We start from the raw sequence: 17,114 nt of genomic DNA, 5'->3' as shown, positions 1-17,114 counted from the left end.
CTGACTTGCAAATCTCGCATTTGTAATTCTGGGAAACCCCACTTTGCACACTTTATCATCTATATTCACTCAATTATTATTTGACATATTGTTTGCTCTTTGCTGTGCTAGTGGCGACGGACACTGGCACAAGATGGGCCAGAGTTACGTATTGACCCACAGAATTAACAGTCTCGGTGTCTTTAATGGATCTACCCTAAGGTGTCAGACCAGTTCACTGTAATCCAGGTTCAACAGAAAACCCTGCCCTGTGAGGAGCCCAGCTCTGTGAGGGTCTGGTTATATCACAGGCAGAGCAAGATCTTGTTAGCTGGCACCGTCATTTAAGGGACTAAAGGCACATGGGATTTGCAGCAAGTAACCCAGTATGACTTTGGTAAGACTTGCTTCCTGTCTTTTAGTTCACTGAACTGTAAAACTGTTGCCTAATATTTACCAGAAGTAGTTCCCAGGCATTGTAAGCTGTTCTCTAATGATATTTCCAATTCTGTCTGAGATTCCTGAATGAAATTTCTGTAGAAGGGTTTCCTTAAATGTTTTCTTTTTCAACCTGAAGTTTGTTCGATAATAATGTTATAGAAACAATCCTTGCAATTATCTCATTTCAAGAGAGGTTTCCTTTTTTTTTTTTTTTTTGGTCTTGGCAGGGGCTGTGAGAAGAATGACAGCGCAAAACACAACAGAAAGTTATAAACGTTACTTTTCCACAGACAGAGAACAACTTCCCAGATTACCACCATCCTAGATGGGAAATTGAGCCGCTCTGCTTTCAGAAACTCCCACCCTTGTCCCATCCTGGGGCTGCAGGGTATCTATACATTGAGTGCAATGTTACTGCCATTTTGATTGATGCTCCTGGCCTGTATGGGTGCTGATGCTTTCGAGGTCAGCCCCAAGATGAGCTTCACCTACAGGCGCTGTTTGAGGCTCCATGAGAGTGACAAATTTAGGACCTGTCAAGCAAAGAGTATGGGCTGCCCATATTCACAGCCATCTAAAAAGGGACACCCGCAGAGGAATAAACAATTGAAGGAAGGTGCTTTTCACTACTCCGTGTTTTTTTTGCCTATACTCCAATTTGCTGCACAAGCAAGGCAGTGACATTTGGCCCCACTCTTTGATATGCACCTCCTGACACCCAGCAAAAAGGTTGCCACAATCTGACAACAAGCACGAGCCTCCCCTTCCCCATTGTCATCCTTTTCTTCATTCTGCCATGCAGATCTCTTTTTCCTAAGCCCACACCCCCTGGTCAGGTCAGGATCCATCCCTGTCACAAGCTGGCATGTTCTCTGCGCCTCCTGCTGGCGTTCTTCCCTTCCCCCTCTCAACACTGTCTTTTCCTCAGGTTCTCTCACACGGCAGAGCTGTGCACAGCGTTTGATGAGCTGGCACAGGGCAGACCATGCCAGGGGCCATTGTCATGATGTAACAGTGCAGATTATTGAATTAGAGGCTTTGGCATGGCATTGTTTATCAGTATTAATGAAGCTGAAACAATCGTTCAAATCCTTGGGGTCTTTTGCCTCACTCCTCCCTTTCTCTTCTGGAATCTTGTCCATCCACTCCATTCCACTCCTTCCCACCTCAACCAGCTGCTCCAGAGATGCTGGGTGTAGGACTGCTGAAGCCAAAGCTTAGCCCCCCAGTTAGTGACACGGATGAATTTTCGGGTGACAGAAAAAATAGGAGGCAGAGAGTGGGGGATGCGTACACCTATAGGACTTTTCTTGAGGGAAAAAAGCAAGAAAATGTAGGCTTTTGGGAGGCCTAGGTATTTAAGAAAAATATAAGACCCTTCTCAAAACCTTGACTCTGACTTGTGGCGTTACATATTTAGCTATCTCTCACCGTAGCATAGGACTTGGGCTTGAGTACTACAAGCATTAATGGAATTTTAGAAGTTAACTGTAAAGATGCAGAGTTCTGCCCACAGGTAAGGTTTTCTGCCATCAAAAAGCCAGCATGAAGGTTTTTGGGCCTGGGCTGTCGCTGCTGAGTTTTTCCATAGGAGTCATCGCTGTGGTTCGGACACATGATAGGGAGAAACTGACAAACTTGGATATTATCACACCAAAAAATGCTGCCTCAGCAAGCCATTTCGGGCACGTTTCCCTCTTCCTTTCCAACGTACCTTCTCATCAAAGTCATTAACCACACAGATGCACCAAATGTGCTTGGAACCGAAATAAAAAGCAGAAGGAATGAAAAAAATTCTGCTAAAAGATCTGGGGTTTATGTTTGTTCATCATCTGCACCTTCCCCTGCCCAGGTGCCACACCAAGCAAATCTCTGCAGCTGATCTGGGACTTCACAAACCGAGGGATTATGTGCTACAGATACTGACAGGCCTCTTTGCTTACAGCCTGGCAAACACCACAACAGTAATCTCCTCTCTGAGATAAAGTCCATCAATCTTGTTCTTACACCAGCCCGTTCCCCTCTGCCCCTTAGACAGAGCTGGAAGAGAAGCCCTCCTCGGGAAGGACGCTAAAATCTTTCCTTCCTCGGTGCCCTCCTATTTTAACTTACTCTTTTGGCTGGCCTCCCATCAAAGTCAGGTCAACACATATCCATTTTCTGTGCTGAGCTGACTAGTTTTCAATAACAATTTCTCCTTCGTTTTGTAACAGAGATCAATAAAACTGCCCCTCTCTCATATTGGCCGAGATTCCAGCAACGTCATTTGCTCTTTTTTTGTTGCTACTGCTTTGTTTGGTTTCCTTTTTTCTTTTTTTTTTTTTTCTTTTTTTTGGCAAGGCACAGATCAATTTAACAAGATGAAAACGACTTAGACTTTCACTCAAGGTAAAATCTGCACTTTATAACCCAGGATGTAATTTACAATCCTGTCATTAAGCTCTGTTAATCCTATTATTATGAAGATAAATAATTACCCATAGCGAAGAAAGGGATTCCCAACAGAGTAGAATTATATTTTCCATCAGTAATGAAAAATATCCCTGCCGCAGTGACACTGGAAATACAGATAGTGAGTACTCCCAAGAGTCCCAGGAAAGGTTTGCTACGCAGGCAGTCCTTCATGGAGCTTGAGAGGGTAGCTGTCAGGAGAATCAGCATCAGGCTCACCAAAATCTTGCCCCTGGCCAAGAGACTGGTCTGGTGGAAGTCCTTCCAGAGGCTAAAGGATGCTAGTGAGTAGAGCTGCAGATCTTGGTGATCCAGCTGCATCTGGTGCATCAGTTTACAGAATTCACTCTCCCACTTCTCCCCAATGAGGTCCTGGGTGACAGAGCCATATGTTTGGAGGTAGTAAGTGATTTGGATGGCTCTGGCTGATTTGACTCTCTGATCCTTGCTGTTTGGCACTTCCATGACCCCTCCAAGCTGGTGGCCAATAAAACTGCTCCTTCCATCCTGGGAGAGAAAGTAAAAAAGATGAGCATGTGGTTATCCCACGTAAGATGTGATACAGTGATACCGTTTGACTCTACCTTGCTTTCACGGACATGCACAGCGCCCCGCTCAAAGGCCACTGCAGTCAACAGGAGTCATGCCATTCACTTCAGTGGGCTTTGGGACACATCCCTGTTCCTTGCCACAACTCTGTTTCTTATTCATTACAGATTCATGTGCAATTCTGTGCTGCAGTTCAGGGACTGCTCTGGTACTCATTGCAGTCCCAGATGTTTGAGGACTGAAAAGTTGCATGCAAGCTCCTCACCCACAGAAGAGGATCACTTTCCCATATTTTAACTCTAACAAACAACAAATCTCCAGTTTCTGAAGTACGAAATTTTTGAGATGAAAATCAGCTTCTGGAAAATTTGTGATTTCCTGACACTTTGGAAATGCTTTTAAAAATTGGAAATGTACAGAAAATGAGGCCTGGTTCCTCAATATACAGGTGTAAATGTAGACAGATCCACAAAGTTTAATAGCTACTGTGGCTCTAGGAAAATGTAATTAAAATCAGACTTTTTGAATTGTTCATTTGAGATTTCATGGATCTATACCAGTGGCACAGAGAAAAGAATCTACCTTACACCTTGATTTACCCAGGATTTGGTTTTTTGTATTTCAAGAATATAAACCTTACTCTGGTCTCACTTATTCCGATATATGCTATGACAATCAGTAAAGGATACATCAGGTGCACCCAGGATCAGTCTCTGTCTATTTACAAGACCAGACCATTTTTCTTTTTGGTCGATTTATCTGGTCCTATTTAGATTGCTTTTTTTTTTTTTTTTTTTTGGTAAGAAAGATCCAGCAAGAAAGGTCCCTGCTCTTGAACCACTGCTTTTTCGAGTTCTCTGGAATAACTGACGTGCCACTTTGAAGGCAGGGGAAGCTTGCATGGATTTAGAAAACCAAACCCTTTTGCAAACTGAGGAAGAACACCCAGTAGATTGGATAAAAATATCCTAGCATAAGTAATCGCTTTGATCAAAAATCTAAACGCAGGGTGTAAATGTCAGTGGCACACCAAATAACAACTTTTTGCTTATTTTCCCCCTGTAAATTAGATTATAAGTTTTCAGGTTTCTTTCCTCTTGAATTTAATAAAAGCATAAATTTTTCAAGCCAGTTAATGTGTTGCGTGCAATGTAAAAAACATCTTGCAGCAGCAAGTTGACATGAGATGATGCTCTCTGCCTAGATGCGCTAGGGGAGTGAGCTAACTGACAGCTTGAATTTGGGAGATGCCCTGCCCTACACACACACATGGAAGTGGTCATCTGCAAAACGCCAGAAGCATTTGGGGGAGACACTTTTAACATCTGTTACATCCAACATTAACCTTTTTTAGAAACACCCGTGCTGCATGCGGGCCTTTATTTGAAATTGCAGACCTGCTTGTTGAAATGATTCCCATCCTAAGGAAAAATCAATGAAACAAGGTACCAGGCTTTAGGAAACATAGATGTCTTCTGGCATGTTGGCTCATAGAGTAAATAAATATCAGAAATTGAGAGACAGTGCTGAAAGTGTTTTATATACTCACCTTGTCTTGTCTCTGGTATGTAAAGGAGGCAATCCTCCCACTGAGAAATTTCTGCCTATGCCTGCTTTCATGGCAGGAGCTCACACTGTTTTCAGCGTTTGCCTGCCACAGCCCAGGGAACATGACAAAGTGCTTTTCGGAAGTTCATTTTTTCCCTATTCCCGGTTGTTATTTCCGACTGAAATAATGGCTTCTGGCGAGGTATCCTGGCACGAGCTGACATGAAAGGTGATTTGCAGTCTAATGCCAGCTTCTCAAATCACCTGAAGCCTCATTGCAAATGTCATATAAGCAGAGACAGCTAGCACAGAGGGGCAGCTGGTGCTGTTTGGACTCCAAAAAAAGCCTTGTCTCTGGCATTTCATGTTAGAATCCTGTTTTGACTCATTATTTCATTTTTTTTCTAAGGAGGGGTCACACCTAACACTCACACACTCACAGAAGGTACATTTCCAAGCTGGCAATTAAGGTTTGAGCAATGCAGTCCCTGCTCACATCAGATGCAACTTTGCAGTTAAAAAATTCCCTTTGGCACTGCTTTGAAATTTTAGGGAGAAATGTTGTATTTCCTCAGTATATATGCAGTGTTGACATTCAAACGTTTTCAGCCACTGCAGGATACTTTAGCAGCACAGCTCCAAACTCAGACAATGGACTGTAATTCAGGTTTCATTGATGCACTATGCAGCATGCATGGCAAGGTTATGAGAAACTTTGCGATGACCATCTGCCTTGCTCTGCGAAAGGTGCGCCGAACGACGGCAACATTTCAGAAGAGGCAACAGAGCAGGCACGAATAAATCATGTTCTGCTGTATCTCCCACGAAACAGAAGATAACGCCTATTTGTTACACTGATGTACAATAGGGCACCCGGCTCATATGTCAGCAAAATAGAGAGCAAGCTTTCAGATGGAATCGCGGAAATCACAGATGCTGAATTGCTTTGAGGTCTTTTCATCCGTCCCTTTCTTTCCAAAGGCAGATTGCTTCCTCTCTATGCAAGGGTTTTGCCTTTGCTGCTTTTATAGCATGCAAACACGAACCTGCCACCATGACATTTGGGAAAACGGGGCCCTTTTCTGACACATCTCATATGTTGTCTCTGCCAAATGCTCTAAGATAGATAAAGGTCCTGTTGTGCTAGGCAGGGCTGTCATAGCAATGGTTGCAATCTCAGCAAGGAAGATAGAAGAAAGATGGGGAAAAATATTGCCTTACATCCCATTTTACAGATGGAAACTGAAGTGTGAGAAAATGAAGACCCAGTGCTGCCGACATGACTTTCAGCATCTCCCAGAGGCCACCAAGCCAGGGACCTAACAACTTCATGGGCACTATAGGGGTGTTACTCACCATCCCAAGTTCTCTGTTGTCCTCCAGGACCACCTTGATGAAAGGAGACATGAATGGCTAAGCTCCTGGGCTGTCTAAGGTTTGGGAAACAGAATGAGGCCACAGGACTTATATAAATGAGGCCTGAAGACCATGCAGGTTTTGAACAAGTTCCCTCATTTTGCCTAGTTCTTCAATGAATAAAAACACTTTCTGCTGTTAATTAGCACGTCCTTCCTGGTACCTGCCTACATGATGCTATTTTTAGTTTTGTAACAATAGTTTCATATTTCAGACTACAGATCCCTTACACATTTTACTTACATATGTTGCTACTCTCTGATCTTATACACAGAAAAGCAAAGTAAAAAAATAGAGTAATAAAAAATACTTATTGGTTGTGCACCATTTTACACCCATGTATCTCCAGAGGATCTACAAGACAAGATGATAACTGTCTTTAGCAAGGTCACTAGCATGGCTGGAGCCTGAATTTCACCTTCCCAGGCTGTGTCTATGTGTCTATGTGTGTTTCTCTTTTTTTTTTTTTTTTTTTTTTTAATGTCTAATGAAAACTTCACCGTGTCTGTTCTCCCAGAGGACAAAAAGGGCCATCATCCATTCTGACCCTCCAGATCTCAACATCTTTAGAAATGGAGTGAAATATAGATCACTTGCCGGGGCCTGTGATATTTGATCTTAAACAGGTGCCAAGCAAAAATCTTTGCTTCGATGGATACTATGAAATTGGGTATTGTGTACTCCCTTCTCTTTTTCTAGATGCCCCAGAGCCATTTGGTAGATTTAGACTCTAAAAGAGAGGAGGACAAGAACTAAGGACTCTCAGAGGACTGAAAGATGACAGACATGGACAGCATCGTCCTGCTTTTCTCCCAGCAAGATGAACTTTGCCACCTGCATTTATGCAGACCTGGCCTTGCACATGGTTGAAAATCCAAACTGCTTGTCCATTCGGCAGTGAAAATCACTAATGATAGATGGATGAATGCAGAATAACCCCCTACCATATTTCAGGCTAGAAACATTTCTTTAAAGGATGCTTGGACTCTTAATATCTTAAAAAGATGTGTAAATGGCACGGGGATGTTTGGCTTGCTCCAGAGCTGAATGCAGGACCTCTCAAGTTAAATAAAAACAGTGGCTTCTACTGAGCTAAATATCTTTTTCTGGTGCAGATGTAGGCACAGACCCTCTCTGCATGCAGCCCAGAGGGATACTAGCAATACTTCCTTACTACTAAATTTCCTGAACAATTTCAGCCCCAACTCCCATCCCAAGGGTTCTGTGTGGCCATTGACCACTGCTGCACCAGCCTTGGGCAGGATGCCTTCTCCTCCCTGCTTTGAATGTCACCAGCCTCTACTGACTACCCTCTAAGAGAAAAAATGGAGGGTTTAAGACATTTTTGAGATGACATGGCTCCTGCCTTCCCAGTGCCCTGCTTAGTGGAGGTTATGGCTAGTGAGAGGTTTAAAAGTCATTTCAGATCCCTGGCAAGAAGGAGAGAAGCCATTGCACCCTACTGCCAGATCACTCTCATTCAAGTACATCGCGGGATCTTTGCCAGCAGATCTGTCTCTGTTTTTATTTTTCTTTAACTGTTACCTCTTATCAACTGGAGTGATGGATAATTATCAAGCTACATTATAGAAATGTTAGGATAAAGCATGCAATCCTGGTTAAACTCCATTTTGTCTTAAAAGCTTAAAAATCTTCAACAAAAGTCAACCAGGGACGTCTGTTGAAATATTGTGATGAACATTCTAATGCGATCAATGCAGTTGTTTCTCCCCATGATGAGGATATTCCTTCTCTACCAAACATAGGTCATAGAAAGTGTTACACTAAAGGCCACAGAGGTTAGGATGAAGTCAGTTGCTTTAGTGCACCTGAAGTATTCAAGGTAAAAAACCCAAAATCCCCTTTCATTTAAGGTTTAGCATATTGTGTTGCTCCTGCATCCCTTCAGCCTCACTGTAAAACTTTGGAGGGTGGTTTTTTCTCCTCAAACAAACTGATTTCTCTGTCCCTGTCCCTAGTACAGATATCCATCCACCTTATACCAGTTGATGCCTATCACACAGACACCAATTACCAACAATTCCTGAAGCATCCCTTTCAAATGGTCGCACGTAATGCTGATTTATGTCAGTGTAGCAGTTTTCCTGCCCTCAGAGCTGTGTAGGTGCTCATGCACACCCACCAGCCTGCTTGCTGTGCTTGTCCCTGTGCAGCTATTCTGTACGGCTCAGCAATGGAGACAGAGTGCAAGGCAAGTGAGCCCTGAGGGCAATGCATTCGAGGTAAAACTGCACCTTGGCTGGCTGGGAACAGCAATGGCCATGTGATCTATTTGCTCAGCAAAAATAAATGTACGGAAGTGGCCGTGACAAGCTATCCAGGAAATAGTCCTCTAGGTCTGTGCTGCAATAAAGAGCAATTCAGTTATTTCCAGTTATCTAGCAATGATGAGGTTCAGCTCACCAGCTAGTCAAGCAAATTTGTTTTGTAAGTCACTGGGAAGAGTCAGACACATCCAAAGGACGGTCTACCCCATCCTAAGGTGCAGGTCAAAACGAGGCTTGCCTTCTGCAGTTGCCTGTCTCTCTCCATTTACAACAGAGGCACAAGATTACTAAGGCTAAGGCTAAAAAGTTAGGAGATATTAACCCACCTTCATTGACAGATGCAAACACAAAACTAGCTGACCTGTCTTGCAATTCCTGGCTCACATTGGCCACTTCACAGGCATATCCTGCAGGTTAATAAACATACAGACCTTGAGCCCCCTCCCAGGGAAATCAAGGATTGCTACTGTGATTTTTAAGTGCAGGAGGTGTGTACCCAGAACACCCAAAAGGCAACCAGAACTGTTTGGCACTTCTTTCTCGTGCTAGAGCCCAGACTCTTACTGTTTTGGGTTTCTAGTTTTTGATCAGATAATTTGAAAAGAGGAAAGAACAGGATAAAAGTATTTAAAGACACTTATATACTCTAGGATTAACACAGAGAATCAGAGAAATGTTCCTTACACAGATCTATTCCTCCTAAGTAAATGAAATTACAGAGGAATTCATAAGCATGCAATGGCAAAGTGTGATTTCTAATAGCGAGCTCTTCTTTGTAGAGGAGCTTCTGGTGCTGGACACACTGTATTGCTGAGTGATCCTCCCAACATTGTTCCTTCAGTATCATCCCATCAGGTTTTTATAGAATTGGAATGCTTTGGGTTGGAAGGGACATTTGAAGGTCACCTAGTCCAACCACCCTGCAGTAAGCAGAGACATCTTTAGCTAGATCAGGTTGCTCAGAGCCCCATCCAGCCTGACCTGGAATGTTTCCAGGGTTGGGTAATCTATCACCTCTCTGGGCAACCTGTTTCAGTGTCTCACCACCTTCAACTGGGCATCTCTGTCAAGAGAGGGAAAGGAGAGAGGGAAAGTGCAAAAGGCTGTACCTTCACCTTCTGCTTCCCCTGTACATCCCTCAGGAATGAAAACACAAAATAGGTCCTCTCCCTCCCAGTCCAATTCACTCCACAACAAACCTTCCCTCGTAGACTGTATTTCACCTTTACATCCTTTTCAAGACTTCTTTTTTCTTTGACCTTTTTTCAAGCTCTTCATCACTCAACTGACCCCTTTACTTTCAAGCTCTGATCCCCATTTGGTCCATTTTTGATCCCATCCCAGTACTTCTGGGAAAAGAGGGATGGATTTACTGTCTAGTTCACTCCCAGCACAACTTTGTCCCCAGTTGTCCTAAACAGCACCTGTGCACCCAAGGACGCAGTGGTGTCCTTGATGCTGCTAAGTAATACCCATGTTGGCTGTGATTACACACATCCCCTACATGGGGAAGGGTACTGCTGGAAGATGGGGATTTACAGACAGCACAAAGAGGACCTCAAGCACTGGGAGGTAATTTTTGGGGTACAGCTGGCCTATCTGCCTTTTTCATCTCTCTGCTCCAGCAGGAGCAGGATCACAGACACAGCAGCGAAATAGCTTTGGCACTGACGATTCAGGCAGCAGCAGGTGCTGCATCCCAGCCCTGCAGGACGGATTCAGGGGTAAAGGGCACAGATGGCTTTGAGTGCTCAGTGACCCAAGCACTGGTGAGATGGCAGGAGAGGAAGGCCTGCAGCGGGTGGCTCAGCAAAACCGTTGGCGACATCAGTTCACCTTCCACAGGAGATTGTGTCAGCAGGACCGCTCAAGTCATAGGTAAGCCTGGGTGTGTAAATCTAGCAGGTCAGATCTTAAAATACAGCTGTCCTCTTGTTTGCAGCAGGCACAGAGCCACAGGTCCCTCCCCACTTTATACTGTCATTTTAGTTTGTGTTCTGCCCTGTCCAGGGTCAAAAGCCCTTGAGGCAGTCACTTAGGGCTCAGGCTTTTCACAGCCTGTCCCTGCCAGTGGAGCTTCCCTGGTATCACAGAGCAAAAAAGTCAGGCTGCATCCTGGCACCATGGCCGCTAAACCCCCCAGGATGAAGGACGACTGTAAAAAACATCACTGCAGACCAGCACAGTTTCCCTGGCAATCCAAGAACGGGTTCCTGTCCAAGGGATGGATGTGGAAAGACCAAGCAAGTGAGAAGTGTGCTTTATGGGGGATTTGTGTAGTAAGAAAGTGGTCAGTGATACAAAGGAAGGGGAGTTGGTAGTGATCGTGAAATAAAACTGGGACTATGGAGCTGGATGCCTTAAAGAGACTGGGAGTGTCTCTTTAAAAAAGAGGGGGCCAGGAGAGGAAAAACACAGGGTGAGTGGTAACAAAAGCAGCAGTTCTCATTGCACCCTGACCATCCAGAAAGAGGGCAGAAGGCAGATGGGAGCAAAGTTGCTTTGACACCCTCCTGCAAACAGCAGAGTCATGTCTCCTGTGCCCTGTGCCACCGTGCCAGTGGCAGCAGACGAGCACAGCCCTGCACTGCAGTCCCTGCTTCAGCTCTCGCTGCCTTCCCATCCCCCTTCCACATCCCTCCTTCCCACCTTCCCGCAGGACCCCAGGTCACATGCATCGAGCACAGCAGCAATAATGCAGGGCTGGGTTTAGCTATCCTAAACTGTCCTTCCCTCTCAATATCTCTACAGAAGAATAGGAAATTTCAAGCATTTCCACCCCAAAAGTCACACTTCAGGCTGGGTAGCACACGTGATATTTCTTCCTGCTGGTGTCTACCTGCTCCCAAGCACCTGGTTTGCAAGCCCTGCACAGCCATACTGTGCTGCTCTAGACCCATGTGTAGGAACACATACAGTGTGGGAGGATTCAAACCCCACCGCCAGCTCTGGGGGTCTCCCTAGTGGCCTGTAACAGGTTGACATGCAAAGGATGAGCCATGGGGGAAGAGGGAGAGGGTTGCATGAATAACTCCAGCTCTGTCTCTGGTCTGCAAAGGAGCAGGGATTTGGATTACAGTCAGTGGCTTCCTCTCACCACGCACAGGCCCATGTCCTGATTGCTGGAGATTTTTGAACAGGGCCATATTCCCCCGCCTGCACTCTTTGCCAACCAGCTCCAGATCATGGCGAGTTGATTGAGCCAACCTGGAGCTTTGCACTGAGGTGTGAGAATTTCCTCAAAAACTGTTTTTCTACTCCCGGACCTCCACGCTTCACATAACCAAGCAGGACAGCATTCATATTTTTCATATATTCCAATTGTGCTTTATGACAGACTTTTGCAGAGGTATCACATGGCTTTAGGAGGGGAAGTCCAAGCTCCTGCATTGCATGGTACAGTTGTGGACCTTCACCTATACAAACTGGGACAATGGCTAATCCTCTACCATGTGCTAAGCCATGAAGAATACTCAAGTCCAACTAAAAAAAGCTGTTCTTGTCTCCATGGTCTCACGCAGAGCTACTGTTCATCCCAAAGGATTTTATTTATGCCAAGGAGAAACACAGGAATGAATCACTATGCAGAGAGTAGTGCCTCAAGGGAGACACACAAAACAACAATATTTATGTATATACAGTTAAACACTCACACTCACGTATGCAGGCATGTGTATGAAGAACAGATTTACCACCTCTCATATTTGGCACACTCTAGGAATCCATAGTGTAAATACTTTATATTAATGAATACTCCATATTAAGTCTGATTTCGTCCACGGATCAAACTCAATGTTAAAAATGTTCAGAAGAAATGAAGAAAATTACAAAAAGCATAAAAAGACAAGAAATGCTTTTTCAGTGCAGGCCAGTGGTCCATCTAGCCCAAACTAAAGCATGACACACCAAGACAGTGTCTTCCATAATATGGCTGGAAGACATCTTTGGGAGTCTCATAGTTATTGTGGATTTTCCAGCTCTTCAACAAATAAAAGAGTGAAATGAGCTGCTGGGAAGGAGGAGAAAGAATGTAACTGTTCATTTTGTAACAAAGCAATCCTTCTCCCAAATGCAAACATTTGAATGAAATTGGCAACAAAAAGTAAGCAAGACTAATGAATTAAAGATATCTTGTGCCTCAGTGAAATCCAAGAGAGTTTTGTTATTTGAAGAGGGTCATGGCTTTCTCCAAATGGGAGAAAACATTCCACCAGAATGTTTTCTGTCTCTTGTGAAGGTCTAATCTTAAAGCTTTCTTAAAGTCCATGGAGTTATAGGCTAAAGAAGCACCTAATGCTTAAAGTAAAAAAAAAAAAAAAAAAAAAAAAGACAGCAGAAAACACTAAAAATCAAGAAAACCTCCTTTTTTGTTGTCTTTCCATATCAACAACAGCAAAAAGGCACAAAACTGTTTGCAAAACTTCACCACACTCTTCATATGGCTAAGCTGAAGGGTTCTGGGGGCGACAAGAATGGGATCCAATCATTTTCCCTAAAAGGAGATCCTGAAGTATTTGTAAGCCCTCTTGCTTTGCGTGCATCCCACTGCGTACCTCTTTTAATTGTTTTCCCTACACTGCTTGAAGTCCAATACTCACAAGAAATAGGAAAAAAAACTGCCAGGAAGCAAAAAGAATTGGATTTGCCTAGTTTTATTACTCCATCTAAAGGAAATGTTAAAAAATAAACAGCAGAGAATAAAAAGTGAGAAGTAAAGCAGATCCACAGGAATCATTTAAGCTCTTACAATCTGAAGTTTCAATAATGACACAGAAAAGGGTGCTTTTTTCTTTTTAAATTACGTTTTATGTTGGCAAACATCTCTTTAATTTTCTCTTGTCTCTGCTCTTCCTGGTTTCTCTGGGGACCAGCAGCAAAAGTACTGAAACACTGTGATAATGTTTTATCAAAGACAAGAAGAAAAGAAATAACTGAGAATCAGACAAAGCCAAGCGTGATGTGGCAAGATTTTGGGGCTAGCATAGTTTTGAGGTTAACTTCCAGCTAAGCAATTTGTAGGCTTAACTAAGCCCAGCGTTTGAATGCAGGGCACTGCTATGCTCTTACCCAAGTCCTATCAGGAGCGTCCACTCTCGCAGTACTCGATGAGATATAACAAGGCACTGTGCAAAGCAGATACACTTAAGGACGCTTAACACTTCCAGCTGAAAATTCCTCCTTTTTAAGAGGTAATTAATCAGTTTTCCCTCTTTTTTTTTTTTTTTTTTTTTTAATCTCAAATTTGGCATTGTGAAGCAATTCCTCTACCCTGAAGAATTTCCCTCTTCCCTCCAGCACACACTTTTTTAATGAGTTTGGCCATTTGTTAGCTGGAGAGAGCCAAAAAAATGTCTAGTTTCAGATGTTTTTCCTTTTTTTTTTATAGGGTTGGACCAGAAAGGGCGAGTGGGAATGAGGCATTTAAGTAGGCACGTATTTATGCATTAAAATATAACCAAAGCTGGGGTTCTGGATCTGCATATGAGACAGCTGACTCCCACCCAAGGTACTTCTGAATTCAGTACATTCAAAGATATTTTTCACCCCCACATATGAACATCAGCAGGTAGCTTTTATATTTGTAAAATCTGTCTCAAGATCACCTTGTAAAACCCTTCAGGATAAAATCTTATGTTCTTAGTAGCCCGTAAAGATTAAGGTGCTATCATGTGTTCTCTTTAATTCTTAGTCTAGTCAAAAAAAAGTAAAGCTTGTGGCATCATCTCCACTTTGTGCTTCTCACCGTCTCCCATGGCTGGAGAGCTCTCCTACTGGAAGTTTGCTGACATTACGAGGGCTAGTTTTCTTTATTTTTTTAGCCATAATCTGTGGGAGAAGGTGTCTCGTGCTGTCAGACAGCACAGAGCACATTTGCAATGATAAACAAGTGTTAAATAACAGTGTGAGACAACATGAAAACTTTGCATCAGCTGAAAACCTTCACCTAGAGATTGCAGGAGTTCTAACTGCCACTGATCATGCTCCATATGCTGGGAACAATTCATCTTGATGCAGCCTTTGTGCTGCAAAGGCCTGGGAGGACCCACACAAGGTACAGCAGATGCTGGGGTCTCACTTCAGACCATAATCACTGGTCACCAGTGAGGTTCTGGCATGGCCCACGATCCCACTGTGCAAGGTACTGTGCAAATGCACAGCTGGAGAAGCTGCCCATGCTTCAGAGATCTTCCCATCTGATGCTGGAGTTTCTTTAGTTGCTGTATTTCACAGTATGAACTGGTGATGCTGCCAAAGGAAATGTCCCTTCCTGAGCCTGCACCTCCTCTCTGCCAAGCTCAGGAGCAGCAGTTCATGTGGTATGTGGTGAAATGGACTGGAGAAATAATCAAATAATCCAGGCTTATGCAAACTCAATGGGGGAAAAAAAAAAAAAAAAAAAAAAAGGATTTAATCCCCTCCTTGCTGCCAGCTGGCAGAGGGTTTCTTTAATTCCTGTGCTCAAACCCCGTAGTCCAGTGGTGGTGTCAGCTGTGCAACACCTGAATAGCTTCACCCTCAAGGTGGCTGTATGTCACAGCTGAGAGTTTGTCCTTTTGTGCGAGCACACAGTAGCTGTTAACTCGAGCAGAGTTTCTGGTTTGGATGTGCCTCTTCAGCCAGAACAAGACTCAAAACATGAAAATTCAGAATTTAGGCTCTGAGGTCCTGAGTTAGGCTGCCTAATCAAGCCTGCCAGGTTAGAAATGCCAGGACTATCAGACTGCCTGCTCAAGGAGAAGAGAAAAACAGGGCACCTCCAGAGGGCAATTGCAATTTTGGTCTTAAATGGACTGAATCTCATTCTCAGGGTTTTTAGTCCTCCTGAAGAATACAGTGTCCCAAAACCTAATTTAAGTACCTTCAGTAAATTCCTAAAGCTAGGTTATATGTGTTCCTAGATTTGTATGTTGATGTAGTGCCATTGTTAAGAATGAGTTCAAGATACCAAGTAAGATCAATACTTGGTTACTGTGTATAGGCACTTCTGAAGAAATGTGGTATATTCATTGTTAATAATAATAAAAATAATAATAATAACAACAGCATCAGCCACCTTTCCAACTTATCTGAGACCTTTTCCTGCAAGATGTCAAAACTTTTTTCTCCAAATAGACATTTTCCAGTTACTTTAATGCAATATGTGTTAAAAAAATAAAAAAAGTCTTTTCAAAGTCTCCTGGAGTGCAAAGTGATTTTCAATTTGTATTAGTATAACCTATTTGGAAAGGTTTTGGTTCTGGCAGAACAGGAAGGACTGGACTTTTAATTTTAAAACTAAAGTGCTGCAGATGGTGAGACTTTGTGGTATTTAGCAACCTTTGGATTTCAAACAAATAAATATTTACGGTAAAATTCTGATAAAGTAAGCCAAAGAGTAATCAGACGGTAAAGCAATTCCGGATGATAGAACCTCAGCATTTGTCTTCTGAGTACTCTGCAAAATCTCAGTCTCCCTGCTGCAATAAACTGCCAATATCCAGTAATCTATTTTGCAGGAGGATGGCATATAATTCCGGTTCCTTCAGTGGAAACTAATTCCTTATTCAGATTAATGTGTTTTAGTTCTTTTGCAACTGTCTAATAATAATTTCCAAAAAGAGTCTTTCAAAAACCTGTCAGAGATTTGGTGTGAGAAAAGCTGCAATGGACTTGAGAAAAACCCTTGATTTTTCCTATGAAACTATTCTAGGAAGTTTTTTCTCATGTCAGTGCAAATGCAGATTATTTCCTAAATCATTCAGAAATTCTTCACCTGACATAAGTCTTTTCTATAAAGATCTATAGATTTAGCATATTCTCATGCTTATGAAATTTCATGGAACTTTTTTTTCCTGTGATTTGAAATAAAGGTATGGTGGGATTCAGCTCACCTAATTTTAACCATCTGAACTAGACTTTGGACTAGATGATCTCCAGAAGTCCCTTCCAACCCCTACCGTTCTGTGACACGTAAATGCATAATACGATCCATGATGTCTCTGAAGGGGGAGTTTATCCCTTCCTAATACAGTTGTTTAGAAAAAGTGAAATGTATTGCTTGGGGAGGTTCACCCTTCTCTCCCCTGATTGCACATTGGGCTCAGTTTAGATCAGACTCTGAAAGTAAAAGGGCTCAAATAGAAGACATATATCCCTTCTTTGGGATGAGTGTTCCCATCATGACTTTCTGTATGAGCATCCACAAACTGCTACATCATGGACCCTCAGTGGCAGGGCAGGGTCACAGCCTGACTCTGCAGACCAGACCAGGTACCACCCACTTCAACAAATACCCCGACATTGTGGATGTTTGTCAAGAAGAGGAGAAGAAATGACCTGACTCCACAATCCATTTCACAAACATCACCAACCTGTTCCTAAAGACTTGGTCTGCAATCACACTCAAGTTGGACAAAAAATACTAGAAATGATCCAGCTGAATATTTTTTAAGTATCCTGCTC

At 43.1% G+C, this 17,114-nt stretch overlaps 1 protein-coding gene across 3 annotated transcripts in view; it reads right to left on the bottom strand.

The window, feature by feature from the left end:
* The window catches only part of PTCHD4 (patched domain containing 4), an 84,833-nt gene that overhangs the window by 55,805 nt on the left and 11,914 nt on the right, over positions 1-17,114 (bottom strand). For all 3 annotated transcript variants that reach the window (XM_086461634.1, XM_086461632.1, XM_086461633.1), the window contains one exon: positions 2,898-3,378. In XM_086461634.1, the coding sequence (XP_086317760.1) occupies positions 2,898-3,378 (481 nt within the window). The remainder of the gene's footprint in view (positions 1-2,897; positions 3,379-17,114) is intronic.

The sequence above is a fragment of the Leptosomus discolor genome, chromosome 2 (genome assembly GCF_034619465.1).
Source record: "Leptosomus discolor isolate bLepDis1 chromosome 2, bLepDis1.hap2, whole genome shotgun sequence".
Lineage (NCBI taxonomy): Eukaryota > Metazoa > Chordata > Aves > Leptosomiformes > Leptosomidae > Leptosomus > Leptosomus discolor.
The sequence above is the reverse complement of the archived record's forward strand: the minus strand, read 5'-3'. Positions and strand labels throughout refer to the sequence as shown.